The 27,809-nt window shown below is 46.2% G+C and overlaps 1 protein-coding gene across 1 annotated transcript in view; it reads left to right on the top strand.

The window, feature by feature from the left end:
- Positions 1-27,809, top strand: part of LOC129624833 (WD repeat-containing protein 49-like) — a 45,217-nt gene that overhangs the window by 14,810 nt on the left and 2,598 nt on the right. The window contains exons 6-19 of the mRNA XM_055543121.1: positions 970-1,076; positions 1,158-1,241; positions 1,630-1,631; positions 3,784-3,832; positions 4,555-4,600; positions 6,409-6,467; positions 8,884-9,050; positions 16,130-16,225; positions 17,710-17,768; positions 18,534-18,675; positions 20,875-20,914; positions 21,521-21,609; positions 22,208-22,378; positions 24,474-24,531. Of these exons, the coding sequence (XP_055399096.1) occupies positions 970-1,076; positions 1,158-1,241; positions 1,630-1,631; positions 3,784-3,832; positions 4,555-4,600; positions 6,409-6,467; positions 8,884-9,050; positions 16,130-16,225; positions 17,710-17,768; positions 18,534-18,675; positions 20,875-20,914; positions 21,521-21,609; positions 22,208-22,378; positions 24,474-24,531 (1,169 nt within the window). The remainder of the gene's footprint in view (positions 1-969; positions 1,077-1,157; positions 1,242-1,629; positions 1,632-3,783; positions 3,833-4,554; positions 4,601-6,408; positions 6,468-8,883; positions 9,051-16,129; positions 16,226-17,709; positions 17,769-18,533; positions 18,676-20,874; positions 20,915-21,520; positions 21,610-22,207; positions 22,379-24,473; positions 24,532-27,809) is intronic.

The following is a 27,809-nucleotide window of genomic DNA, read 5'->3' as shown; positions in this document are numbered from 1 at the left end:
GGCAGTCAAAAAATATTTTTAAAAATTTTAAAGATTATTTTCATTCAAAGAGTGCTCAAGAGATGAGGCAAAAAGAAAGTAACTGCAAGACTGGAACAAGCTGGACTGAGCAAAGCTTTAAAGCTGAGGGTTTATATATCCTTCCCAGAAAATGTGTCATCTTTTCTCTTCAGTTTTGCTTTGGTGGTAAATAAATTTGGCTGCTCAAAATTCAATTCACACCTCTCTTCTCTGAGTTATATGGTCAGGAGATCTTTATCCAATGCTTCTAAATTTTCTGATCTTCTCAGTCAGTACTATGGACTGAACTGTGTTCCCCTCAAATGCATGTGTTGAAGTCCTAATGCTCGGTACCTCAGAATATGGTTGTGTTTGGAGACAGTCTTTAGAGAGATCATCATGTTAAACTGAGGCTATGAGGGTGGGCCCTCCCCCATCCAATCTGACTGGCGTTCTTATAACGAGAGGAAATTTGTACACATAAAGAGATACTGGGGTGCAGAGGCACAGAGGAAAGACCACGTGAGGACTCAGTGAGAAGGTGGCTGTCCACAAGCCAAAGAGAGAGGCCTCGAAAGAGACCAAACCCTGCTGGCAACTTGATCTTGGACTGTGAGAAAATGCGTCTGCTGTTTATAGCCCCAGTCTACAGTATTTTGTTATGGCAGCCCTAGCTAACGAACTGGAGAAGGAAATGGCAACCCACTCCAGTGTTCTTGCCTGGAGAATCCCAGGGATGGGGGAGCCTGGTGGCTGCTGTCTATGGGGTCACACAGTGTCGGACACAACTGAAGTGACTTAGCAGCAGCAGCTAACAAACACACTCATGTGAGCCAACTTGTATTAAAAGTACAGAAACCTTCAGAGTAAACACATATTTTTCATATCTATGACACTAAACCTCTAAATGTAAATTCTCTCTAATTTGATAGCCTGTCTCCAGCTACTTTTTTAAACTTCCTGTTACAGGTGGTGAAAGTATGGGACTTTGAAACGGGAAGACTGTTGTCTGAATTTACTGGGGCTCATGGCAATGCTGCAATCACCTGTCTGACCTTCGACTCCAGTGGAAGAAGGTATGTGCTTTCATCAGAATCTTCTACTGTTAGGCAGGATGACCCCTGACTTCTGTCCTGATGGAGGGTTCTGCTTTTTAGGCTGGTTTCTGGGGGCAGAGACAGCTGTCTGAAAATACGGAGCGACAGCAGTGGACATTGTCTGCACACTCTGAAACATGGGGAGTCATCTCCTACCAAGGGTCCCCATAAAATAATGACACACATTAGGCATTTGGGGCAAATACAGGAGAAATCAAATGAGACAGAGTCTAGGATGCATGTAACAATGTTATATCCTTTCTCTCTGGTATTTCGTTGCCACTGACTCTAAACTACTGGGCAGGAGGGACATACTTCACATATATGTTTGTGTTCCCATCTATAGCCTGTGCATTTGTTCCCTCACTGCCTGGTATAGACCTGAATTCTTTAAAAAGTTTAACCTGGGGCTTCCCTGGCAGTCTAGTGGTTAAGAGTTTGCCTTCCATCGCAGGGCGTGTAGGTTTCAATCACTTGTCAGGGGGCTAAGATCCCACATGCCTCATAACCAAAAACCCAAAATATGAAACAGAAGTAATATTGTAACAAATTCGACAAATGCTTTAAAAACAGCCAGGCTCCTCTGATTTCCCAGGCAAGCATACTGGAGTGGGTTGTCAATCCCTTCTCCAGGGGATCTTCCCAACCCAGGAACTGAACCCAGGTCTCCTGCATTGCAGGCAGATTCTTTATCCATGAGCTATGAGAAAAGCAACCCCCCCTCCCCGCCCCCCAAAAAATCTTTAAAATATTTAATTTTTCTAAACATTTTAAATATCACATAAGTCAAACATCACAAAGTCTAGATGAACTTAGATGAACTAAAAGCAAGTCTTTTTTATGTGTCATTGTGATCTTTTTTTCAAGTTTGCTTATTCCCTTTGTTCACGTGCTAGGTCTATTCCTGGTAAAATTTCCGCAATTCTGGCCTGTGAAACTATGAGGAAGATCAGAGGCAAATGTTCTTCAACTATCGGAGGAAATAAACAAAGTCCAAGTAAATAAGATAAAAACTGCTCAGCGCCATGTGTGTGGTTCCTAGTTTCGCCTTTGACTTCGTGAGTTTGTTGCTGGTTCGCTGTCATAAGTGTCAGGCACGCAGCAGGAGAAGGTGAGCCTCTTCCCACGGCTGAGCCAGGGCTGAATTGACCTTTTAGGGCAGTGAGAGCGGCATCAACTGTGTTTTGATGGCTTGAAAAGACACCTGCCGAGGTCCAGCCCCAGCTGATCCAGGGAGTTCGAAGGGGAGACGCCGTTGGCGAATACACTGGCTTTAATTAGATATTAATTAGAGATATAAAGAGTAATAGAATAGCTCAGTAGGAAAATTCAGTGGAGAAAAGAGGCTGAGTAGCTTGGTTTACGCGGGAAACCAGTAAAACTTCAAGACAAGAAGCTTGCACCACTTACGTAGGCCGCAGGCGTCCTTCCGTTCTCCCGAAGGAGAGGAGACGCTGAGGCCTCCCCGGTCGGATCTTAGAAGCCCAGGCATAGTTAGTAAGCATGGCGGGCTCCGCGCTCCAGATGGAAACTCAGCCAGAGTTTGAGAGAGAGAACGACATGGGGAGACCAGTATTTCGAGGAACTCATCCCATTCTTTATTTTCCAGGGTCTGTATTTATACACTGAGATGGTATACACAAGTCACGTGGGGACAGCAGTCCTGACTTTTATTAAAGTCAGGTGCTTCATACAGATGTATACAGAGGTCTTAGGGGTGTTACATCATCTTCTGGCCAGGGGGGCCTGCTGACAGTTTATGACCCTCTCCTTGTGACAGCGGTCAGTCAACCAGAACACTTATTTCTCCAGGGGTGATTATTTTTGAAACAGACACCACCTTCCGAAGGTACCAGATAAAGTTACATTCCTATAGGGTGAGGGTGTAGTGGGTTTTAGTTAAGGAAAGAATTAACTTAGCTTAAGGTCTAATGTGATTTATATAAAAGGTTAATACTTATTTCTTCTATATATTCATTAATGTGTGTAAGGGCAGGGGATGTGGAGACTTAGCAGTAAACATTGGCTCAACAAATGAAAAACCCTTCACCAATACAATTTCTAATCAGCCCACTATACTTATACTAATAGTTTTCTAACTTCTCTAAAGAACCTGATTTTAGAAGGTTTAAAGCATCTCGTACCTCTCACAGTTGGGAGGCTGTGAGCAATCACATGTGGCCAGACAAGCCTGTCAGGCAGGCTAGAGAACCTTCAGAGGAGTTTGTAGGTTGAAACACTCCTACCACGCTTTATTAACTGGAGCTCTAAGTTAACTCCTTCTCCGAAAGAGGTGGTGGGGGACAGCCCCCCGTAAAGTCAGAGGTGTAGGTGAGAGCACAAAGTAGTAAAGTAGGCAGGCTCTGGTTATGGGGGTAGATGCTCGAGAATTTCCAGGGGGACTCCTGAGGCTCGATCCCACCTTTGCGTATGTCGAGCCTCCTTCCTCATGACCTTTGCCACGGGTGGAGGTCCTCCTGCCAGCTCCCCGCAGACACCTAACTGTGGTCTGAAAACCAGAAAGTAAGTGTTGAAGTTTCCCCAGTCATCAGTTGGATTGAGCCAACATGTGTAAACTGATTCAAGAGCTAATATAGAAAAAATTTTTTATCTTATTTACTTGGACTTTATTTATACTCTTATGTACTTGGATTCTTAGTTGATAATATTATCTTTCTAGATGGAGACCAAGGTGAAGTCTGTGATTGTACCTACTTGGAAGTGAACCAAAATAAGTGAGTTACATTCAGCTTGAATATAAGAGAGACAACTTGGAATATTTGGTTGGGTATCCTTTTTGACACAAACTTTGTCCTAGGGAAGGATACTAAAGATAGCAAAGGGAATTTTCCAGAAGGAAATGTGTCAAAGAATTCCCCAAACTGTGGTTGCTCCCTGATGGCAATTTAGGCAACTCATCTCTTCCAGAATATTGGAAACAATTCTCTTCACATTTTGATAATGGTCTAGAGGTAGAGATAGGAAACAGTGCGTCTTCCACCAAATGCTTTATCAAGGAATAAATCACAAACTAGAGTAGCTAAATTCAGCAGCCATAAGTCAAAGAATAAAAATCCGATAAATTCCCTCCTGAACATGAAAGTGTTAAAAAGCAGTACTTGATCCATTTCTATTTGCGTCCTTGCCTCCATGGTTCAGCCAGGCTCTCAGGACCCAGTAATCCTCAGAAAGGCAGCTGCTCATGGAACAGACCTTGGGAACAACAGAGTATCCTGTTTCTGTTCCTAATCCTTTAGGAGCCAGTTAAAAAACTGACCCTCATTTACCAAATCATGTTTTATCTTGCTCTTCATAAAAAAACAGAAGAGGTGACTTTCTTGCTCTCTTCATTTGTCACATGAACATGGCAAAATCAAGCCACAGTGCTGATTCCATGCAAAAATTAAGCAAATGATAAGCTTAAGTATCAAAATATAACCATCTGTTATTGTTCTAGGTGTATCAGAGCAGTTGGATGGGAGAGAAGAATAGATGTGTACTTTGTAAGTGAAATGTACAGAATTATGATGTTTCAAAACCCTGCTTCAAACCGATATGCATCTCCCCACCCCACCCCCTGCTGAATCTTTTCTCTCTAAAAACAGATTTTTGGAGAAATTCTTTATACCTCTATCTGGTATAAGCCAAGCAGTAATACAGAAAAAAAGTGTTTCCTCCTTCCTTCTCTCCCCTTTTTCTCCCCATTTTTCCTCCTTTCTTCCCTTTAAAAAACTTGAGTTTTTCTCCTTCAGTTTCTTTAGTTCTTTTTTATGGGAAGAAGTGTAATGACACCACATCCAGTTCTATGTGTGGGGGTTTTCCCAGCAAGCCATTCTCCAACACCAGCTGGTACCCTACGGTTCTGACCCTGTCTGCCTGGGGAGAGCATCGGCTTCCATGGGGCAGAGTTCCCTCTTCCAAGACACAAGACTCCCGCCCCTCTACTTCAGACACCATCTGCAAGTCCTGCCCAACTGCCTATAGACTAGAAGGTTCAACAACCCTCTCCTTGGATTATTTTAATTTTCTTGAGCATCACACAGAATTTAGAGAAATACTTTGCTTAATGGATTATCATTTTACTACAAATGGATATAACTCTGGGACAGTCAGATGAAAGAGATAAGACAGTGAGGTATGGGAAAGGGCAAGGAGCCTCCCTGGTCTCATCACTCAAGAAACTGCAAGGTTTTAGCAACTCTGTGCCAGAATGTGGACAAAGCCCAAACAGATGGGTCTTATTATAAATCATGATATCACAAAGTCCTGGGTATAAAAGCTCTCGGGGGCAGAGAGGACATCTCCGGGGATCCAAACCAGGCTAGCCCCCACAGCTGCAGCTCCTCGCACCCTGCGGGTCTCCTCACCCTCTGTGCAGGTGGCTGTGCTCCCCTCTCCCTGCAGGGGCTTCCAGCTTCATCTCTGATACCCTCACCCCTAACTGAAGGTTAACCAGACTGTCAACTCTCTGGCTCTTTAAATTCTTCCTTCTCTCTCCCATCTTGTCTTTATTCCCTGTGAAAGTGTTAATAAGTCAATCGTGTCTGACTCTTTGCAACCCCATGGACTGTATCCTGCCAGGCTCCTCTGTCCATGGAATTCTCCAGGCAAGAATGCTGGAGTGGGTTATCATTTCTTTCTTTGTGCCCCAGTCCATCTCTAAATGAGAAGAGGAAATAAATGCCATCTCCAAGCATCTCTGTGGGGAAAAAATTCTTTTTTATGACTTACAGTTGGGAAAGGGAATTAAGAGACAGGGGAAGATGAAAATTCTGACTTAAAACTTCATTTTAAATCTACCTGTGGCATTTTATTTCCCTTGCTTGCTATGTTGATGGTCCTGAATTTCCAAAATCTTTAAACATTATAAGTTCTTTATTCATTTGAAAGTATGCTGTGTTTCACAGCCTAAGCCCAGCATCCTCAGATAATCTGCAACATGACTACCTGAGAGGTCTTGGCATTGAATTCACCCTTTGGTATTATAGATTCCTGGGCTGATGGCTTTTGTTTTAGCTCATGCAATAGCTATGGGTCTTATTATGGAGGTGAAGCTATGCAGACCATCCAAGGAGAGCTTGTCAGTTGGCATATGATTTGCTGAAATGCAATCACCCAAACGTCAGGAGTGGATTGCTTTTTATTCCCACTAGCACTAGGGGAATTTGCTTTGACATTTTGAAAATCTACATCACTGGTGGAGTGAGGGGTAGGGTTGTAAAATGTGCCAGCACCTCTCTCTGAAGCTGTGAGTGTGTTGGCAGCTCATTTCATTGCTGGTATAACGTCTCCTATTTGGCTTTGGATGCAGGACACACTGTGTGACTTTCATCACTTCCGGAAGCCACAGCCACACTGGCAAGATGACTTGGAGAGCCCTGGTCCACTGTCCGACTCTAAACCCAAACAGTGGCACTTGATGGGGATGTCATTCCCTCCAGAGGCTCACCCTGAGTCCTCTGGGCCTGCCTAGGGTGGTCACAGCATCTCAAGAGACTCTGGTGTGGTGGGACTCATGATTGGGTCCAAGTAGAGCCAGGAGCCCTGAGCTCCAGGCAGCTGCTTCTGCTCCACAGGAGGGATGGCCTGTGCTGTTTGGGGCATGAGGCCCAGGAGCAAGTCCGCACAGCTCTCCTTGAATTCAGCCTGGAGTCCTATTGTGCAAGAGTGGCAGTCCAGGACCTGCTGGGGATGACTTTCTTCAAGGAAGCATCCACTTCCTGCTTCTGCTCCAGTGCAAAACCACAAGCATTCACCATGCCATCCTTGGGTGGCCAGGGAACCTAAGCAATGATGTTCCTGCTGCCCCATGGCTTGTTAGGGACCCAGAACCAGGGAACGTCTTATAATTCTTATTAGCACTTAAACTGCCCCCAACCTTCTGCAGCTTCCCAGAGCCAAATGATCTCCCTCAAAACTGTCTGGATTCACGTTGTTGTAGTACAGCAAAGATGGATACAACATTGTAAAACACTTATCCTCCAATTAAAAATAAATTTAACAAAATGTCTGGATGTCAAGCCATTAAGACAAGTATTAAGAAAGGAAGGTCACTGTGCACAAGCATTTCCCATCAGCCAACCCCACCTTATGCCCTGTAAATATTCCAAAAGCCACAAGTCACTAGAATACAAAGTCATGAAGACAGACCTCGTCTGCTTTCTCCATTGTATTCCCAGGATGTAGCTCAGTGCCTAGCTTATATTAATAGGCTTTCATTCAACCAACATGTGTCAAACATGCGCCCAGCCTGTGCTGGTCACTGAGCTTGCAATGATGAGCAAAGTGGTCGTCACATGGTCCCTGCCTTTATGAAGTTTGCAGATGAGTGATTATTAAGTGAAAGAACAGAGTTTGCATAAAATGTCCCTAGGAAAGCCACAGCCACTGTAAGGGCAGAAATCATGCAAGAGTCAAGGAAGTATTAGTTCATCCAAATATTTATTCATTCAGTTATCAATTCTTTCAACCCCTACTTATCAAGCACGGATATAGTGCCGTCCTTTGTGGGTAGGCACACAGGATACAAACATGAATAAAGTGTGATTCCCAGCCCAGGGTCTCACAGACTGGAAAGGAGATAAACTAAGGAAGTAATCATTATACGATGTGACAGATGATGTAGTAATGGATGAAATACTAGAGAAACCCAGAGATGGGAACTACCAATTTTGCTTTAACATTATGGAGGATATTAAAAGATTACTAGGATTTTTCTGGGAGGCCAAGTAGGAAAAGGCAGTCTGGATGAGGGAGATGGGGAGAGGCCTGTCTGGAAGCAGGAGAAGCATGTTGTCTGGAAGGACTATGAATAGTCTGAGCGGCTGAAGATTCAGGTACAGGAGGGAAATGAGGCTGGAAGTTAAACCAGAGTCTGAAAGCCATCCAAGGCATGAAACTGCATTCCACAAGTAGTGGGGACCATGGAGGGAGAATCTCCAGACACCAGTGCTCACAGACCTGAGAAGGAGGTGAGATTTGGAGGCAGACTGTCGGGAGGAGAAGGTCATTAACTTTCTCTCCACGTGTCCTTCCCATCACCTTCCCAGCTGCTTTCAGGCAGAAGGAACATCTTAGCCGATAACAGACAGGTCCTCAAGGGACACTCTGCAGGAAGCACATGAAGACAAGGGAGAAAGAATATCATTTACAGTCCCAGGAGAAGTTGTCTTCACAATGGAACTGCACCCCAGGGAGAAAGTTTTAACTTTCAACCTTCAGCTGGAGAATAGTCAGGCACTCTTGGAGCTCTGCAGCTCTGGTCTGAAAAACAAAAACATTTTTGTTGTGTTTCTTGTCTTTCTTAAGCACGCATATACCCAAATCCTCCTTTCAAGGAGAGTAGGTAATTCCAGTTCCTAAGGGTACTTGTAGGCCACACTGAGGGGCAGAGGGGAGCCCTGGAGGAACTGAGCTGAGGGACTCCACACCCTGGAATTTAGACCTGGGGCTCATGGGAGGCCAGACCCCCTTGGCCAGTGCTTGGGTTCCATTGTCACATTTCCATCAACATCAGCCCCAAAGAGGGCTCCTTGCAAAGAGCCTCCTTGCTAGCACTGGGGGTGGTAAGGAAGCTGATAGATGTAGCACTTCCCCGGGGAAGGTGATGAAACTGACACAGGAGGATGCAGCTCCTCTCTGGCTGATCTGGGCTGGGCCACCAGGTTCCAGGGGTAACCGCAGGAGGAACGCCTCTTCCTCCTCTGTCCAGGCGTCAAATGCAGGCAAGTGAGCTGTGGGTGACTGGGGATTGGGTTTCTCACTCTGTCCCCTTCTCTCTTTCCTAGAACCATGGGCACAAGGAAGGCATCCTCTGTGTGGCTCATTGTCCACCTTCTCTCCTCGCCACCTCCAGTTATGATGGGGGGATTATCATCTGGAATGTCATCTCAGGCCATGTGTTCTGCAAGCTGAATTCCCCCAGCTCCTCTGATGGCACAGAAGATAGGGAAGGTAGGGGTGGCCTCCATGGCCACGCTGCATGAATCCGGCAGGCTCAGGCTCCTGGCAAGTTATCTAAAGGGAGCTCATCTCTGGAATGCTTCCCAGCTATAAGGGAGTGGCCTGGTTTCAGGTCTTAACTTGTGAGATGGAGATTTTCAGAGCTGGGGAAGGCAGGAGCGGTGGGGAGGAGCTTGAGAGTTCAGCTAGCTCAGTACACATCCCTGGGCCCCTGTCCCTCAGAGCCCATCTCACACACACCAGAAACTAACATAGCATTGTAAGTCAATTACATGTTTGTGTGCTTCAGTCATGTCCGACTCTTTGTGACCCCGCAGACAGTAGCACACCAATCACCTCTGTCCATGGGATTCTCCAGGCAAGAATACTGGAGTGGGTTGCCATGCCCTCCTCCAGATCTTCCCAACCCAGGGATCGAATGGGCGTCTCTTATGTCTCCTGCATTGGCAGGTAGGTTCTTTCCCACTAGCGCCATCTGAGAAGCCCCATTACTTGTATGCTACAAAACTCCCCACTGTCCCACTGCACTCTTCCCAATTCTTCTGCACAGGTCCTAGTTCTTCAAGGCTCTCTCTCTGTTATCTGCTAATGTGATCATGGGTCCGTTCACTCACTTATTCATTCAAAGAATACAGACAAGTTCCTGCTATGTGCCAGGCCTAGTGCTAGGTCTTGGGCTGGTAATCGCAACCCTCTCTCCCCAGGAGTCCTGAGCCATGTGGAAAACACACGTGGGGAGATCCACTTATCTATCAGTTCCATTGCTGGTGCTGCTGGACTGTAAAAGTGGCAGGAACCCGGAGCCACACAGGCAGCTTCTTACCACTGCTCTCTCCCCATGTCCAGAGTCCAGCTTCATCCTTCCCAAGTGGCCATCTGCAGATGCTCATCAGCCAACAGCCAGAGGTCCCACTCCTCACACCCATGGGCCCCAGCAGGGGAGACACAGACAGAAGTGCTGGGAATTTTTGCATAAAACTGGGGAGTTCCTGCATCTCCAGAAGCCAAACCAGCCCACCCTTAGAGAGCCATGACCCTCAGACTACGATCCCTGCTTTAGACATGTGATGACTTAGTAGCCAAGGAAAATCTCCAGTGACTCCTTGGATCAGAAAATATGTGTGAGCCGCTCCCACGGCTCACAAGGGAGCCCATGGGAGTTGTGTACCAGAGGCTAGAGAGACATGTGAGACCTGGTGCTGTACACACCGAGGGACTCACAGTCTAAATTCAGGCACAGGATGTGATGCTCAACAGGTTAAATGAGGATAAAGTGATGCAGTCAGCCTGCTGTGCTTGAGAGGCGCTCCGGAGGGCAGTGGTTAGAAACCGAAACCTTTGGACGCCGTGAGATTAAAAAGAAATTCTTACCTGTAGATTTATGATCCTGTCTATTTCTAGCCCCTTTGCTGCATATAAAAAAAAAAAGACCCTTCTGTGAAGCTGTTTCTGAGAGTGCCTAAGAGTTTAAAAAATCTTTGGGGAAAAAGTGGTGGCATTTCCTTCTAAAGGTTTATTTTCATTGCATTAAACTGAGAATTAAGTCACTGGCCAAGAATGCAGTGTTGACCTTTCAGCCAGCAGTTCTAATTTAAAACCCTTTTTGCAGCAACATTTATTGCTTCAAGTTATGTGGCCATTGGTTTTTGAAAAACTCCTCTTCTCTCCAAAAATGCAAAAGCCAGCCCTAGTTCCTAATTATTCACATTTCAACAGTGCAAAAAAATGCACAAATTAGGTGGAAGGATGTGAAAGTTCCTGCGGCCTTCCAGAAAAGAGCAGCACGGGCTCGGCCTGAAGGTCAAAACAAAGCACGGTGGTCCTTTTCACATGGGGTTGGTTAAGAGACCGCCGTCTTATTTGGAAAACCATCTGGACGAGTCTTCTGAAGTCATTCTCAGTGGAAAGGAGAGCTAAGAGAGAAAGGCAATTGTGTGAGCAAAGCTGATGAGCTGAAAATACATTCTTTCTGCCAACTTTTCTACATTTTAGCTTCATTCTCCCTTATGCATATTGAGAACTGTATGTCTTCTCCCACATCCAAGAGAAAGAATTTGAGAGTGAAAGAGAGAGACCAAGAGATTTCAACCAGGCTAAAATCCAGGAAATTTGTGAGCTCTCTGGAAGACTTTTTCTTCTCTTTTTCTTATTGTAGTAGAATACATGTGGGCTTCCTAAGTGGTGTTAGTGGTAAAGAACCTGCCTGCCAATGTAGGAGATTTAAGAGACATGGGTTTGATCCCTGGGTCAGGAAGATCCCCTGAAAGAGGGCCTGGCAACCCACTCCAGTATTCTTGCCTGGAGAATCCCTGCCAGACGAGCCTGGCAGGCTATAGTCCATGGGGTCACAAAGAGTTGGACACAACTGAAATGACTGAGCACACACGAAGAATATACATAATACAATATATACCATCTTAACTATTTTTAAGCGTACAGTTCAATGGTTTTAAATACATTCATATTGTCATGCAATCATACTCTCCATCCTTCCCCATAAATTTTCTTGAAACTAAAGGTCTTTATCTATCAAATAATGCCTCTCCCTTCTCCCTTCTCTTCAACCCCTGGCAGCTACTGTTACACTTTCTGTCTTTATGATTTTGATTACTCATGGAAATAGAATCATACAGTATTTATCTTTTTGTGACTGGCTTATTTTCCTTAGCATAATGACCTCAAAGTTCATCCATGTTGTAGCATATTGCTGTTTCCTTGCTTTTAAAGACTAAATAATATCCCACCATTTATATATGCCACAGTTTGCTTGTCCATTCATCCATTGATGGATAGCTGGGTCGCTTCTACATTTTAGCTATTGTGAATAACATTGCTGCGAACATAGTTGTACAAATATCTCTTCAAGATCCTGCTTTCAGTTTTTTGGGGTATATACCCTGAAGTAGAATTGCTGGGGAAAAAGTGAAGTGAAAGTGAAAGATGCTCAGTCGTGTCCGACTCTTTGCGACCCCATGAACTATACAGTCCGTGGAATTCTCCAGACCAGAATACTGTAGTGGGTAGCCAGCCGTTCCCTTCTCCAGGGGATCTTCCCACCCAGGGATCAAACCCAGGTCTCCCGCATTGCAGGCAGAAAACTTGAAACTGAACTGCTGGATCTCATGGTAATTCTATTTTGATATTCTGAGGAACCACCCTACTGTTTTCCCACATTGGCCCTGCCATTCCACATTCCCACCAACAGTGTACAGGGCTCCAATTTCTCCACATCCTGACCAACACTTGTTTTCTGTTTCTTCGATAATAGTCATCCTAATGGATGTGGGGTGGTATCTCATTGTGGTCTCATCCTTTCACCTGTTAATGGCTATTTTATATCTTTTTTTGGAAAGATGTCTGTTCAAGTTTTTTTGCCCTTTTTAAAAAATATATATTTAATTGATTTGGCTGCATGGGGTCTTAGTTTCATCATGCATGATCTTTCATTGCGGCACACAGACTCTCTAGTCATGGCAGACGGGCTCCAGAGTGTACAGACTTCAGCAGTTACAGCGTGTGCTGGCTTAGTTGCTCCAAGGCACATGGGATCTTAGTTCTCCAACCAGGGCTTGAACCCACGTCCCCTGCATTGCAAGGCAAATTCTTAATCACCAGACCACCAGGGAAACCACCCCCTGCCCATTTTTGAATCTGTTTTCTTGTCGTTGCTTCTTAGAAGTCTTCTTCTAAGAATATTAGTTCATCACCAGACAAATGATCTGCCGATATTCTCTCCCATTCTGCAGGCTGTCTTTTTACTCTACAGATGGTGTCTTTTGATGCAGAAAAAGATCAGTTTTCATAAAGTCCACTCTGTCTATATTTTTCTTTTGTTACCTATGTTTTTTGGTGTCATATCCAAAAAATTATTGCCATGTTCAATGTCATGAGGCTTTTCTCCTTTGTTTTCTTCTAAGAATTATCTTGTTGTAGGTCTTCCCTTTAGGTCCTTCATCCATTTTGAGTTAATTTTCACACATGGCATTAGATTAAGGGTCCAGACTTATTATTTTGCAGGTGGATACCCAGTTTTCTTAGCACCATTAGTGAAAAGACTGTCCTTTCTCCACTGAAAAGGGTCTTGACACCCTTGTCAAAAATCATTTGACCAAAAACATGGGGGTTATTTTGGGGCTCTCTGTTCTATTCCATTTTTCTACCCATCTGTCTTTATACCAGTACCACCCTGTTTTGATGACTGTACATTTAGTACAGTCAGTTTTGAAATCAGGAAGTATGAGAGCCCCCAGTTTTATTCTTCTTTTTCAAGATTGTTTTGGCTATTTGGAGGTCCCTTGAAATTCCATGTGAATTTTAAAATGAGTTTTTCTATTTCTGCCAAAAATGTCTTTGGGATTTGATAGAAATTGCACTGAATCTGTAGATCATTTGGTGTTGTACTCTCATTTTAACAATATTTTCTTCCAATTTATGAACATGGGATGTGTCTCCATTTATTTATGTCTTAATTTCTTTCAACAGTGCCTTGTAGTTTTCATTATACAAGTATTTCACCTCCTAGGTAAATTCCTAAGTGTGTTATTCTTAATGCTATTGAAAATGGAATTTTTTTCCTTATTTACTTTTCAGATTATTCCTTGGTCATGTATACAAATGCAACTGATTTTTTGTGTGTTGACTTTGTTTCCTGCTTCTTTGAGGAATTCATTTATTGGTTCTAAGAGACTAAGGTTTTTTACTTAGGGAAACTAATAATATTTACTTCATTTGTAAGTAATAATATTTATTATAGCAAAATATTTAATATAATTTTAATAAAATAATATTTAAATAGTGTTTAATAGTAGAATTATAATGAACATAATAACAATATGTTAATAATTACATAAATGACATGTTTGATTTTATATGTAATTTTCCTGAGTGCTTTTAATGTTTTATCTCACTTAGTGCTCACATTGATCCAGAGAGATAGGAGTTCTTGGACCCATTTTCACAGATGAGGAAACTGAGGCTAGAGACTTAACTAACAGCCATTATAACCGTTACCATTTGCTGAGTGTCCCTGTGTTCTGAGTACCTTAGGTTCAGTATCTCCATTCAGCCTCCACTGCAAAGCCATGGAGCACAATTCCCATAGAGTCTCTAATGTAATCTTCACTGAAACTCTGTGAAACAGGAAGTATTGTCTCCCTATCACAGGTGAAGAAAACAGGTTTAGGGAAGTGAAACGCTCCCTGAGCCCACACATGGGTAAGTGGGGAGGCTGTACATATGCCCATATCCCAGGACTCTGCAGCCCCCCACCCAAGATGAAGTGGGCAAGTTAGGGGGGGTTATCCTTCCTGCCCCTCCCCCTACTCACCATGTTCCCTCCCGCCACCCTGTAAGTCAATTCCCCAAGAGCCGGATAACCTGAGTGTAAGGCGACCCTTAGCCCAATCACTGACTGTGTGCCCCAGGCACCAGGGAGGACACCATGTAGGTGGCCCTCCATCTGCCTCTGAGAACCTTCAGCTCCCCCAGGGACAACCTTCAGTCCCTCAAGGACATCCCTCAGCCCCCTAAGGACAAACACAGAGCCCAGTATCAAGGGCATGGGCTTTGGATACAAACACATCTGGGTTTGAATGTCAGCCCCTCAGCTGTATGACCTCAGGCAATGCGGTTCTTTCTAAACCACACTCTCACTGCTTGGTAAAATCAAGAGATCACGTCTAACTAGGATTGTTGTGATCGCTGAATACGGTGGTGCTGAGACGTGCTTAGTTCCAGGTCTGGCACAGAATGTGTTCTAGGTGGGTAATCCAACTTGTGATCGTGGTCCACCTGAGGGCGGGCCTGAGTCTGCCACATCCACTGTGGCTTCCCAAGTGCACAACACAGCGCTGAGCTCAGAGTCAGGCCCAAACAAACGCTGTTGAACAATGACTAGCCTGGGTCGTGGGTGTCCTATGGCGCTAGACAAGGGAGCTGCTGCTGCTAAGTCACTTCAGTTGTGTCCTACTCTGTGCGACCCCATAGACGGCAGCCCACCAGGCTCCCCCGTCCCTGGGATTCTCCAGGCAAGAACACTGGAGTGGGTTGCCATTTCCTTCTCCAATGCATGAAAGTGAAAAGTGAAAGTGAAGTCGCTCAGTTGTGTCGGACCCTTAGCGACCCCATGGACTGCAGCCTACCAGGCTCCTCCATCCATGGGATTTTCCAGGCAAGAGTACTGGAGTGGGGTGCCATTGCCTTCTCCGAGACAAGGGAGCAGCAGCTCTTTATTTCACTCCAGCACCTACTCCATTGTTTACATTGAGAACTTTCCTTTCACCTCCAGTCGAGGCAAGTCACCCCAGAGCCCACAGACGCAAGGAGGGTGAGATGAAGAAGCTCCCTACCCATCTCCTAACACCCAAACAGCTATGTCTCTTGTGGTTCTTGGAGGTTTGCATCTAAGTAGGTCTGCAGGACTTATATGCAAGAGCAAATTTTGAGTTCTATATGCTAAGCTCTTGGAGACATTGGAGATGAGTGGGGAAAAAGACAAATGTGAGCCCTGTGTTGATGGTGCTTCAAGTCCAGCAGGAGGAGTGGATGGCAAGGAAGCAGGGAGGTGGGTTTAGAAGTTATTCCAACACCCTGGGAGACAGTGGAGGACAGAGGAGCCTGGTGTGCTGCAGTCCATGGGGGCCACAAAGAGTTGGACATGACTGAGCGACTGAACAGCAACTAATTCCCATCCAGGAATTCTAGAGAGTGGGGACCTCCTAGGAAATACCCATAGAGCTCCAGGCAAAGCCCCTGACTGCCCTACCATCTCTCTCAGCCCCTCCCTCAAGCCCTAACCAAGTTCCCCATCCTTGACTCTCTAAAAGCCCTAGGGTCCTGGGGCAATGCAGGGTGCCCTGGATTGCCTTCACATCTGACTTTACCCCCCAGCCAGGCTGGGCTGCTTCTCAACCAGCGAGGCCAACTGTGCTCTTGTGTATGCCTCGACCACTTCAACCCAGGTCCAGGGGCAGCTCTGAGACTCTGGGGCCCCGGGGCAATCACCAGAGAGGACGAGAGGAGAGCTGGGAGCTGCATGAGGAGCACAACCAAAGCCCTCTCCTTGTCTCCAGGCCCAGAAAGAAGTGTCTCCTGCCTCGCCTTCCTCAAGACTCGGGCAGCCAACTTGGAATCAGCCTCTGCTTCGCTGATGGCCAACAGGCCCCGAGGTGAGAATGGAGCCCACACTGGCCGTCGGCTCGTCTCTAAGAAGTGGCCACTGCAGGCCCGGGTTCCAAGAGGAAGGACCCCCCAGGCATTCAGGACTCGCCAGGCACTCCCTGGCCGACTCAGCCTAGCCTTCCAGCTGGGGGAGGGCAGCTTCCTCCCAGTCGAGTCTCCCTGCCTGCTGCCTCCACAGAGGCCTCTGGTGATTCCTGCAGGGACATAGGGCTCAAAGGATGTCATTTAGTGAGGTTAAATAAACATCAAATGTTTATTTAGCCAGGGAGGGGCAGACTGCCACAGCACCCACGGGAGGCCTGAGAAAAGAGCTGAGAGTCGTGTGATGAGGGTCAGCCTGCAGGGATGCAGTCATACCCAGCCTGTTTTGGCACCAGGGACCGGTTTTGTGGAAGACAGTTTTTCCATAGACTGGGAGGTAGGAGATGGTTTCAGGATGATTTATTGTGCAGTTTACTTCTATTATTGTTACATCAGCTCCATCAGGCATTAGATCCCGGAGGCTGGGGACTCCTGGGGTAGAGGACATTTCCTGAGGCCACTTCCACCACTAACTAGCTTGGTGATGTCACATAGATGACAGGACCTCTGGCTTCAGTGAACTGTAAGAAGTGGGCCAGTGTCCTGCTCCAAAGCACAGGAATTTTATTTTAAACAGTGAGTTAGAAGCAGCCACCTGTGTTATTCTGATTGCAAGAGCCCAGGCCCCAGGGCATTCGGTTGTTTGCAGTCTCCTCACTAGAGAAGGAGACTGCCTCCCCACTCGGCTGCCACTCTCAAGGGGACCGCCTCCTCCCGATGCCCGACCTTGGCCCAGCCCTGAAGCTTCTGGCCTGTTGGCACCAGGCGCCCTCCACCCTGGGCATCCCTTGCTTCTGCTTTACCTGTCAGCAGCACAGGACCCCCTCCCCTGAGAGAAGAGGAGGATCCCACAGTCTGTGATTTAGGGAGTTCCTGAGGCGAAGAGGTATGCACAGGGTTCCCACTTCACAGGCTTATTGTGAACACCCACCGGCAAAGCACTCAAGAATTGTGACTGTCAGGCCAAAAGAGGTCCCAGAGAATTCCTTCGACTAGGCAAGTCCCATAATGTGTTTAAAAGATGTGCCTACACACACAAGTGCCTGTGTGCACACATATGCACACACATTAATTGTCACCATAGCACAAACGTCCATATCTCACCTCCACAGCCCAAGGAAGCCTCCTCTGTCAGGAAGGCTGCCTGGAATAGTGGAGAAGGGAGAGGCTATTGAGACATTTAATCCAAAGCCTCCAAGAGGAGCCCCTTCCCCAGATACACACAGATTGATCATTCAGCTGGTCAGATTAAGCCAAGCAACCCAGGCACCACCCTAGAGTCCTGAGACTACGGTGCCTCTCAACAGAGACTCCCAGACTCTGACCAGAAGCTCCAGAACTGCAAAGCACCAACACCCAAAGGCCCTCCCTTCTGCTTCCCTCCTCCCAGGTTCTGTCACCTTCTGGAGGCTGTTCGGTGAGGCCCGTCCCATTGCAAACTTCGCTCCTGTAAGTTGGGTAGTGGGTTGGAAATAAATTCTATACCTTATGTTTGGGTTGGTTTGTTTTTTGACCCTTAAGTTGCTCGCTCAGTTGTGTCCGACTCTTTGCGACCCCATGGACTGTAGCTCACCAGGCTTCTCCGTCCATGGGATTCTCCAGGCAAGAATACTGGCGTGGGTTGCCGTTTTTGACACTAGCCTGTGTCAAAAAACTAGTGTCTCTCTCATTAAGGAGAATGTATTTCACTTGCTATTGTCTGACAGGTAAGCTTTACTGCTGATGGACCCTGTGTGTGTGTGTGTGTGTGTGTCTGTGATGGACCCTGTGTGTGTGTGTCTGTCTGTCTGTCTGTGATGGACCCTGTGTGTGTCTGTGTGTATATGTGATGGACTCTGTGAGTGTGCCTGTGTGTGTATGTAATGGGCCCTCTATGTGTGTGTGTGCATGTATCTGTGTGTCTGTCTGTGATGGACCCTGGGGTGTCTCTGTGTATATGTGATGGACTCTGTGCATGTGTGTGTGTGTGTATGTAATGGGCCCTCTATGTGTGTGTGTGCATGTGTCTGTGTGTCTGTCTGTGATGGACCCTGTGTGTGTCTGTGTGTATATGTGATGGACTCTGTGCGTGTGCATGTGTGTGTATGTAATGAGCCCTCTATGTGTGTGTGTGCGTGCATGTATCTGTGTGTCTGTCTGTGATGGACCCTGTGTGTGTGTGTGTGTGTGTGTGTGTGTGTGTGTGTAATGATCCCTGTGTGTACGTGTCTTCAGTCTAGAGACAAAGCCCTGGTCAGCAGCATGGTGGTGACAGCGGGAGATGCCTGTGCCTACGTGGCTGACCAGTGCGGCTTTGTGCACGTCTATGACATTGAGGAGTACAGCCTGCAGGGACAGGAGCTGCAGCCTCCCACAAGTAGGCATGAGCTCTCCATGTGAGATGCTATGGTGAGCATTGCTTTAGTTTTAGTTAAATATTAGATTAAATAAAATTTAATGTTTTTCTAGAGAAAAACATTTTCATGGAAGTATTCAATATTGGCAAGGTGAGAGGAAAATGGCACTCATGCTCTTGGATGGAGGGTGAGTTGGTATATACTGTCCGAAGGGCGTAAAGGGCAAGTTAACAATGTGCATTAAAGCTTTGAACCAGCAATTCTACTTCTAAGGATTTGGCCAAAAAAAACAGTAAGAAGTATAAACAAAGACTTAGTTATAAGGTTGTGAATCAGCATATTGTCTATAAGAGAGGCAGAAGAAAATAATAGAGAAACCAAACTGTCCAGTGTAAGGGGAATAATTAAATATGTGATGGTATAGAATATAACACATTGAAATATCATTGAGTTTATTGTGTAAAGATGCCATATATGAAAATGTATTTATAGGGAGACTATTCATGACAAAATTGTTCAGTGAAAAATTAGGTCACAAAACAATAATGCAACCCTTGTTAAAATGAAGACATATACGGAAGATTGAAAGTCTGGAAAAATATACATCAAGGATGTAACAAATCCTTACCTCTTTGTACATGAGGTTTTGAAAAGTGAAAGTCACTCAGCGGTGTCCAACTCTTTGTGACCCCATGGACTATACAGTCCACAGAATTCTCAAGGCAGGAATACTGGAGTGGGTACCCTTTCCCTTCTCCAGGGAATCTTCCCAACCCAGGGATTGTACCCAGGTCTCCCACAGGCAGATTATTTACCAGCTGAGCCACAAGGGAAGCCCGCACTGAGGTTTTAGTTATGCTTTTATTTTCTTTTTTTAAATATAAATTTATTTATTTTAATTGGAGGCTAATTACTTTAGAATATTGTATTGGTTTTGCCATACATTGACATGAATCCGCCATGAGTGTACATGTGTTCCCCATCCTGAACCCCCCTCCCACCTCCCTCCCCATCCCATCCCTCTGGGTCATCCCAGTGCACCAGCCCCAAGCATCCTGTGTCATGCATTGAACCTGGACTGGTGATTCGTTTCACATATGATAATATACATGTTTCCATGCCATTCTCCCAAATCATCCCCCCCGCCACAGAGTCCAAAAGACTGTTCTATACATCTGCGTCTCTTTTGCTGTCTTGCATACAGGGTTATCTTCTTTTTAAAAATATGTCTTTTCTAATTTTTCTGGAGATATAATGCTTTGGTAATAACAGAATATGTTTAAAGTGTTAAAAGCCTTTCATACAGTTGTAGAAATGCTCATGTTTAGAAAAAAAATCAAGCAGCATGATAGAATATAAAATGAAAAGCAGTAGTTGTTTCTCTGACCTCCTCCATCACCCAGCCCAACTTTTCTGCATCCTAGCAACACTATTAATGAATTTCAATTTCCTTCCAGAAAGTTTCTATGCATGTGTATATATATAAAATATATACAGGAGCACATACACACACACCCACGATACATACTTTCAGGACTCATCTTTTCCTTTGTATCTTAGCCAGCTTTACATATAAGCATATTTAGGGGTTTTTCTTAGCATATTTGAATGGCTATATAATATTTCATTAAATATATTTCTATAAAGCCAATTTAGAGGCAAATATTCACCTACCTCCCCTTATTCACTTTTTCCTGTTCCACCACAGAAGAAGTTTAAATGCTAAAGTGTGAGAAATTGGAATTTAGAAGTAAGAGTGATTAGCCTTGCATTGGTCTTTACTCTGAGTACTGGGAACGTAGCTTTCACCAGGCTGTATTAAAAATTATCTTTTATTACTTTCCCACTCCTGCAGGCTTACCAAACCCTAAGTGCTAAAGGAAACTGTAGGGTGAGGACCTTGAACAGGCCCCATTTTATATATCTTTGGAGCTGGCATGGGGTCTTGCACATAGTAGATGCTTGATAAACTTGTATCAAATTAATGTAGCAAGACCGGCGACTTGTCACACCAGTACCTCTCTCTCTGCTAGACACTCATCCAGATCCAACCCCAACCTGCAGTGGCTGTTGCCCAGCGTCTAGCATCAGGGTGGGCCTCTCTCCCTGCTGGACCCTCATCCAGCTCCGACCCCAGCCTGCAGTGACTGTTGCCCAGCATCTACCATCAGGGTGGACCTCTCCCACCGCACTCAGCTGTGCTCTTTCCTCTGCTTTAGATGTGACATTCTGGCGGGCCCACATCAGCATGGTGACATTGTGAGTACCATCTATTTTACAGTTTAAGAATGTATAACAGAGTCAAAATACTTTTCCCAGCTTTGAGTAAATGGATTCTCTCAGAAGCCTTCTGAATTAACCAGAAGACAAGAGCAGTGCTATAATTCTGCTGCTGTGAGAACTGGATGTTTATGTTCCCTACACAGAGTAAAGGAAGAGATCCTAAGTAAGTTTTCTTATAAATGATGATTGTTTTCCTTGAATTGATCCACTATTTTAGTGTAAGTGTAGATACTTAGTATGTTTAAGATTTTTTTCACTGGAGTTAAAAGGAGTCAGTGCTGGCGTGGGGCCTGGACCCTGGTCAGAAGTTTCTTTCCAACCCGTTGGTGTTCCCACAGACCCATCAGTTCCCACAGTCCATGAAATGCTTCCAGTATATCTTGTCTGCTATCTTGGGACTGGAGTTGGGGCATCTGAAGGGAGTGTGGCATGGCAGGAGGCAGGGAGAGGCTGGTACCAAGAATAATCCAGGAAATGAACCTGGCTTCTATATTCCAGCTGTAAATAATGGGGTATTGACGCATTGAGCGTTTCTTGCTGGGGCAGCCTCAGTGCTTCTCCCTTGCCCTTTCATCTCATTAGTTTGGAGCTGATAGAAGAAGAAGAGCTTCTGCTCTCATCCTCCCTGGACCGCACCGTGCGCCTGTGGAGCAGGGATGGGGCGTTCATCGGTAAGGACCGTCCACCTGGCCACCAGTTCAGTCCCAGTCTGGGGCCTCAGTTGAAGTCTCCATCGGGTCGTGAATTCTCTGAGGTCTAGGGTGTTGGTCAGATTAGGCTGACATGATGAAATAACTGCCATAGACTGGGCCGCTTAAGCCACAGAATTTTGTTTGTCACGTGTGTGCTACCCTGGAGACTGGAAGGCTGAGATCAGGGTCCCAGCATGGTCAGGGGCTGCTTAGGGGACTTTTCCTGGTTTGCAGATGAGCTCCTTTTATGGACACCTTTTGCTGAGTCTTTTTATGGCCCGGGGGCTTCCCTGATAGCTCAGTTTGTAAATAATCCACCTGCAATGCACGAGACCTCACTTCAATTTCTGAGTCAGGAAGATGCGCTGGAGAAGGGATAGGCTACCCACTCCAGTATTCTTGGGCTTCCCTGGTGGCTCAGCTGGTAAAGAAAGAATCCACCTGCAATGCAGGAGACCTGGGTTCGATCCCTGCGTTGGGAAGGTCCCCTGGGGAAGGGAAGAGAGTTACACAAGAGTTAAGAGAAGACAGGTTACCTCCCATCTTATGCTTACTGTTTACCAATTTACTTTTCCAGGGACCTTTGGGCAGAGCAGCCCCTGGGATATTTTCACTCCTGCCTCCTGGAGCCACCCTAGAGTGCCCCATGAAGTCCTGACAGATCCCCAGAGCATGCCTGCTCACCCAGTGCTAGAAGGAGCTGTTCCTGCCACGTGCAGAGGAGAAGAACAAGACAAGGTGGTGGAAGGCAAGGCCAGTGCTGAGGTTGGTCCTGGCACATACAGTTCACCTGGGCTTGCTCATAGCTCCAGGCAGATTGGCACCGGTTATAAACTGCACCCTGAAAGGGTCAAGGCATGACCCAGAGAACCAAGTCAACTCAGTAATAAAAGCATATCCCAAGATCCTTCTACTGACCAGGGCCGGGGGGCTTACTGGTTCATCTGGGGGTAGTTGGAGCTGATCTCCCAGCATCACTTGACTGTCCCTCTTTTTCACCAGCAAAAAGGTTGTTGTCTGTGGCCTTGGAACACAGACAGACTCAGCACCATGCTCGACACTCTGTCACATCAGAGAGACAGACGCTGAAACTGCAGCCCGCAGCACACAGTCCCCATTAGGAAATACATTTTAACACAGGGCTTCCTGAGTGAAAGGAAGGAATAATGGGTTCAGTGCCTGGGTCCATGAAAGTCAATGTCAGAGCAAGAGATGGTGAAAAGACCCTGGTAGATGCAGTCTTGATTTAGAGCTCAGTAAAATATATGAATTTCCAGGAAATGCTTGCCCTTTAATAAACTGAAAAAAAGGTCATTTCATGAAGTATTGCTCACTGGTTATGTTACAACTCAAGGCAGAACACCTGCTCTGCCCACAAAATAATGTGTCTAGGATTTTGTATCTGCAGCCTCTTGGAATACTGATCACACAATGGATCCTCGTCACTGACATCTTCGTAGAGACACACTCAACATGGGGAATAGAGGGACCAGGCATGCATTGATCAAGAAAGCCTTCTGCCTTGACAGGGGCTCCCTCATTTCCCCATGTTGTTCTCATGAGCTTAACATGGTGCTTTCATAGCTCCGGGGAGGCTCAGAGTGCGTCTACATGGTACTATTGGCCTATTTAGAAATACAGTCATTTTGCTGTGCATTTGATATAGAGGGAAAAAAATGAGTTCATTAATTTAGATAGGCCCACAATTTGGAAACTAAAAGCGCAGAAAGGGGTGGGAAGAGAGGAAGGAAGAAGCAAATGAGGGAAATATGCTGATCAGCACAAAATCCAGGGTCCATGCTATACAGCACAGCAAACCTGGAGAAAATCAGACTGTGATGCAGGAAGCATCAGGCAGAAGGAGAGAGCGGGGATGGAGGAGGAGGAGGAAGCAAGACAAGGGGAGGGGGAGGAGAGGAAGGATACTCAGTTCAGCACAATCCAAATGTCCAACTCCTATGATGGGAAAGAGGGTCAAGCAACAGACTTCATGAGTGACCTTGATCTTGTGTAGGGAAAGCTGCTTCGACGTTTGTAGTTCTGTCCAGCTTGACTCCAAATGCCTCAGAAAACACTCTGTAAATTCTTTACAAGAAAAATGAACACACACACACACACACACACACACACACAAAGAACCTGAGGAGCTCTTACGTAGTATATCTGGAGGGGATGTCCCTGGCAGTCCAGAGGTTAAGACTCCACACTTCCACTGCAGGGGGCACTGGTTTGATCCCTGGTCTGGTCAGGAAACTAAGATCCCCCATGCCTGAGGCACGGTCAAACAAAAAACAAAGCCCCCCCCCCAAAAAAAAACAAACAAACAAACCCAAGAAGCAAAGTGTTTGAAGCGCTGTTTATGAGTTAGGGTTAACTAAGGTCTGCTCTGAAGTTCGCCCTCATTAGCTGTGTGAGCTCCAGGAATCACTTCCACTGATTTGTAAAATGAGGAGTGGGGTTGGCTGATTTTCCAGTTTCATTTCAGCCCTAAACACGTGTTTCTCTGCACATCTATTTTGATTGGATTCTGGATGTCTGGAGTGATTTTTCCCAGCATACCAGCCTATCAAACACAACCACAAACTAAAATTAGTTGACTGAATGCAGAAAACAATTTACCTGGAAAACATCACAAATGATTTTGAGAGTTGAGTGAAAGCTCAGGGGAAAATGTTCTTGTTATCTCATGGATTCAGCCAGCCAGGGTCTTGTTCTAACACAGAAATTCCATGTAACTGGAGTTAAACTTGCTCCCCGTCACAGTGTGATCCTGGGTTTCTCTTCCCAAATCTGCTCCATCTCCTTCCAGCCTGAAAAGACCTCTGATCCTCACTTTCCATGAGACTGCGTCCTTGAAGTGAAGGAAGACTCCTGCGGCGGGGATGGATTCGGCAGTGACAGGTGAGCCAGGCTGAAGGTGAAATAAAAGGCAGCCTTTCCTGGCTGAGGGATCCAGGCCACTCTGTCATCATCATGAGTCATCTGTCCCTAAGCCCCACAGCCTGTGAGTACAGCAAGGTCACAACTCAAATCTCACCAGTTTAATGTCCTGCCTGCTCAGCTCAAGACACTCTCAGAAGTCCCTGTGTTGTCTAGCCATCACGTGCAGTCAAGGGCTACCTCATAGGGTCTTTGTCTTGAGCTTTGTGGCTATCGTTAACTGCCCACCAGGCTGTGTGAGGCTGGACCATCTCACTGTTCCTTCCTTGGGAGCTCCGTGCAACCCCTGAGAGGGTGGGGGGTCTGGGCCTGGGCTTCCAAAGCTGGGAGAACCTGGGCACCACCTTCTCCCCAAACTGGAGCCTGGCTTCTAAAGAGAAGTAAGGGGAGTGAATAACAACTCACTCCAGTTCCCCAGGCCCCACACCGGGCTTCTTGAGGGCCCATCACCAAGGCAACTATAGAAATGATCCCTTCAGTGTTCCCCGCCACTACTCTCATCACGGGGCTAAGATCAAGGTCGTGCACCTGCATGAGGGATGACCCCTGCCCCCCACCTCAACGTTCCCACTTTCTCGGTGCAGTGGCTCCGTGGTCATGAGCCCAGGCCCCTTCTGTATGCCTCTGCCCCCTCTCAGCTCTGGCTTCCAGGTTCACAGTGCTGTATGGTCCAGACAGCTGCTGGGGCCTCCTGCTTCACCCACACTCCAGGCAGCGGGAAGAAATGGCACGCAAATCAGGGGTCCACGACAGAGAGGGTGCACTTTCCAATCAGATCAATCCCCTTTACTGACTTTTCCAGGATGTCCTGAACACTTCTGCTCATGTCTTGGTGGCCAGAACTTAGTCACATGGCCACATCTCCCTGCAGGAGAGGCTGGGAATTCTGTAACTAAGGAGAACGGCAGGAGAGGGTTAGGGTAGACAACTAGAAATCTCTGTTCTGGGAGGTCAAATAGTTAAATGCTCTGGATGCCATCAGAGTCAGAGGGTGTCATACATAGAAACATCATTCATCATGCATTTCACAGCAGAGTCTTGAATTTAAAATTTTATTTGGGAGACCACTTGGCTTATCAGAACATGTCATGGGCTTTGGTTACAGTCACAGGTGTGTCTTTGAAAACACTGTGACCTCAGGTGAGACTCCCTGATTGTACAATCAACTCCCTGACTGTACATCTGCAGATTTCCCTGTGGGTCTGTGGTCTCATGAGATGGTGAATGTTGCCAGTGTGTTGGAGTCTGAGACTGGGAAGGAAGGGGGACCCTTGGGGGTTTGAGGGTGTGGCATCACCGACAGCATCTTCCTCGATGGTGGCAGCAGGATCATAGACATCCTCTACATACGTCCCCAGGACCTGCTGTGGTCTTAGGGGCCTCAGAGTGTTAGCCTGCCCTGGCTGCTGTGACAAGATACCAGAGACTAGGCGGCTCAAGAAACAGACATTTACTTCTCACAGTCCTGGAAGCTGGAAGGCCAAGTTCATGGTCACCACCAATTCCGTTCCAGGTGCAGGAGGGCCTTCTTCCTAGCTGGCAGGCTGGCACTTTCTCTGTGTCCTCACAGGGTGGAGACAGAGCAACCTCTATCCCCTCCTCCTCCTGTGAAGCCACTAATTCTATCAGAAGGGCCCCAGCCCCACAACCCCATCAACCCTAATTACCTCCCAAAGGCCCCCACCTCCAAATACCATCTCATTGGGGGATAGGGCTTCAACATGTGAATTCGGGCTGGGACCCAATTCTATCCAAAGCACTGAAAGTGTGGTGGGCTGTCAGGTGGGGAAAGACTCCACGACACCATAGACAAGCAGCTCCCATGCAGCAGGAGGGGCCAGGCACACTCTTACACTCTCTGGCTTCCACCGTCTCCAGGTAGAGACAGCAAGAGAAGTCGGCTCTGAACTCAGAGCTGGTTCTGATTCTCAGTCAATCTTCAGTGAGGGGCTAAATGAGTGGAAGAGAAAGTGGGAGATGTGTGCAGTGAGTGAGGACAGAATGGGGCTGCTTGGAGGGCCCCAAACAGGAGGCTGAACGGCAGAAACCCTCTCACCCAGCTGGATCAATATCAGTGCTTGTTGGGTTAATTTAAAAATACAGATGTTAAAGCAAGGGGCCATTAAAACATGATATGTACATCCTGTAAACATTTTACTTCAATTTGCAAGAATAGAACGTACAGTCATCCCCAATCTTTTGATGTAGGGCCAAGGCTTTTTCTTCGCATAAGAGGCAAGTTCAACACAGTCTGCCATAAATGCATTATTTATCGTTTTCAGTTTCTGCTTTTTTTAAAGTAGAGCTAGAACTTAAAGATATTTGCAAAGCAATGAGAGAGCACTAGACTTCTAGTTTTTTCTCTTTATAATTTCCCTCAAGCTTTAACAGTTGTCTCATCTATCCTCAATTCAACATGACCCTTCATCTAGTCTTTTCCAAGTATTCATCTTAGTTTTCACAAAGTTCTTTCACACTAATCTCATCAATTTTCATTTTGTTTAAATACGTTTATGATCACAATAAAATGTACAACTGGCATTCACAAGTTTGGGAGCAAACACAGCTGATTCTTGTTAAGTACACGACTCAACTCCCAGCCTTTGGGAGCAGAAGTACCATCTAGCAGACGTGAGTGTCTAGAGCATTCTGTGGGCATTTCGCAGGGTGTTTACAGAGTCCGTCAGTCCATCAGTTCAGTCAACAGAGTGTCCACCACACGTGATCCCCTGAGCAGCAAGGAGTCCCTAGAAATCAGATGGATGCTTTCTGTGGAGAGTTTGGCCACAGCACGGAGGCCAGGGAGGGAAAACGTGGGAGGAGGCAGGTGGTGTCTTCATGGTTAGTCTCCCAGGTTAGCGCTACCTCACCTGCACCAGCTCCACCTCCGTGCAGCCCGACCTCCTCCAACAGCACCAGCCTCCTCCAGGGTCAACCCCTGTCCAGAGTCTTCCACCAGGCCCATAACTGACAGCAAGGTGGGGAACTGCTCCATGACTTGGCTTCATCCTCACAGGCTTCTGGGGACGTACTCCTTTTTATCTTTAATTTTATTTTGTATTGGAGTATAGCCAATTATCAGTGTTGTGATAGTTTCAAGCGAACAGCAAAGGGACTGGGTCATACAGGTATCTATTCTCCTCTTAACTCCCCTCCCATCCAGAATGCCACATAACATTGAGCAGAGTTCCTTGTGCTATACAGTCGATCCTTATTGATTATCCATTTTATTTTACTTT

Source organism: Bubalus kerabau, chromosome 12 (genome assembly GCF_029407905.1).
Source record: "Bubalus kerabau isolate K-KA32 ecotype Philippines breed swamp buffalo chromosome 12, PCC_UOA_SB_1v2, whole genome shotgun sequence".
NCBI lineage: Eukaryota > Metazoa > Chordata > Mammalia > Artiodactyla > Bovidae > Bubalus > Bubalus kerabau.
The sequence above is the reverse complement of the archived record's forward strand: the minus strand, read 5'-3'. Positions and strand labels throughout refer to the sequence as shown.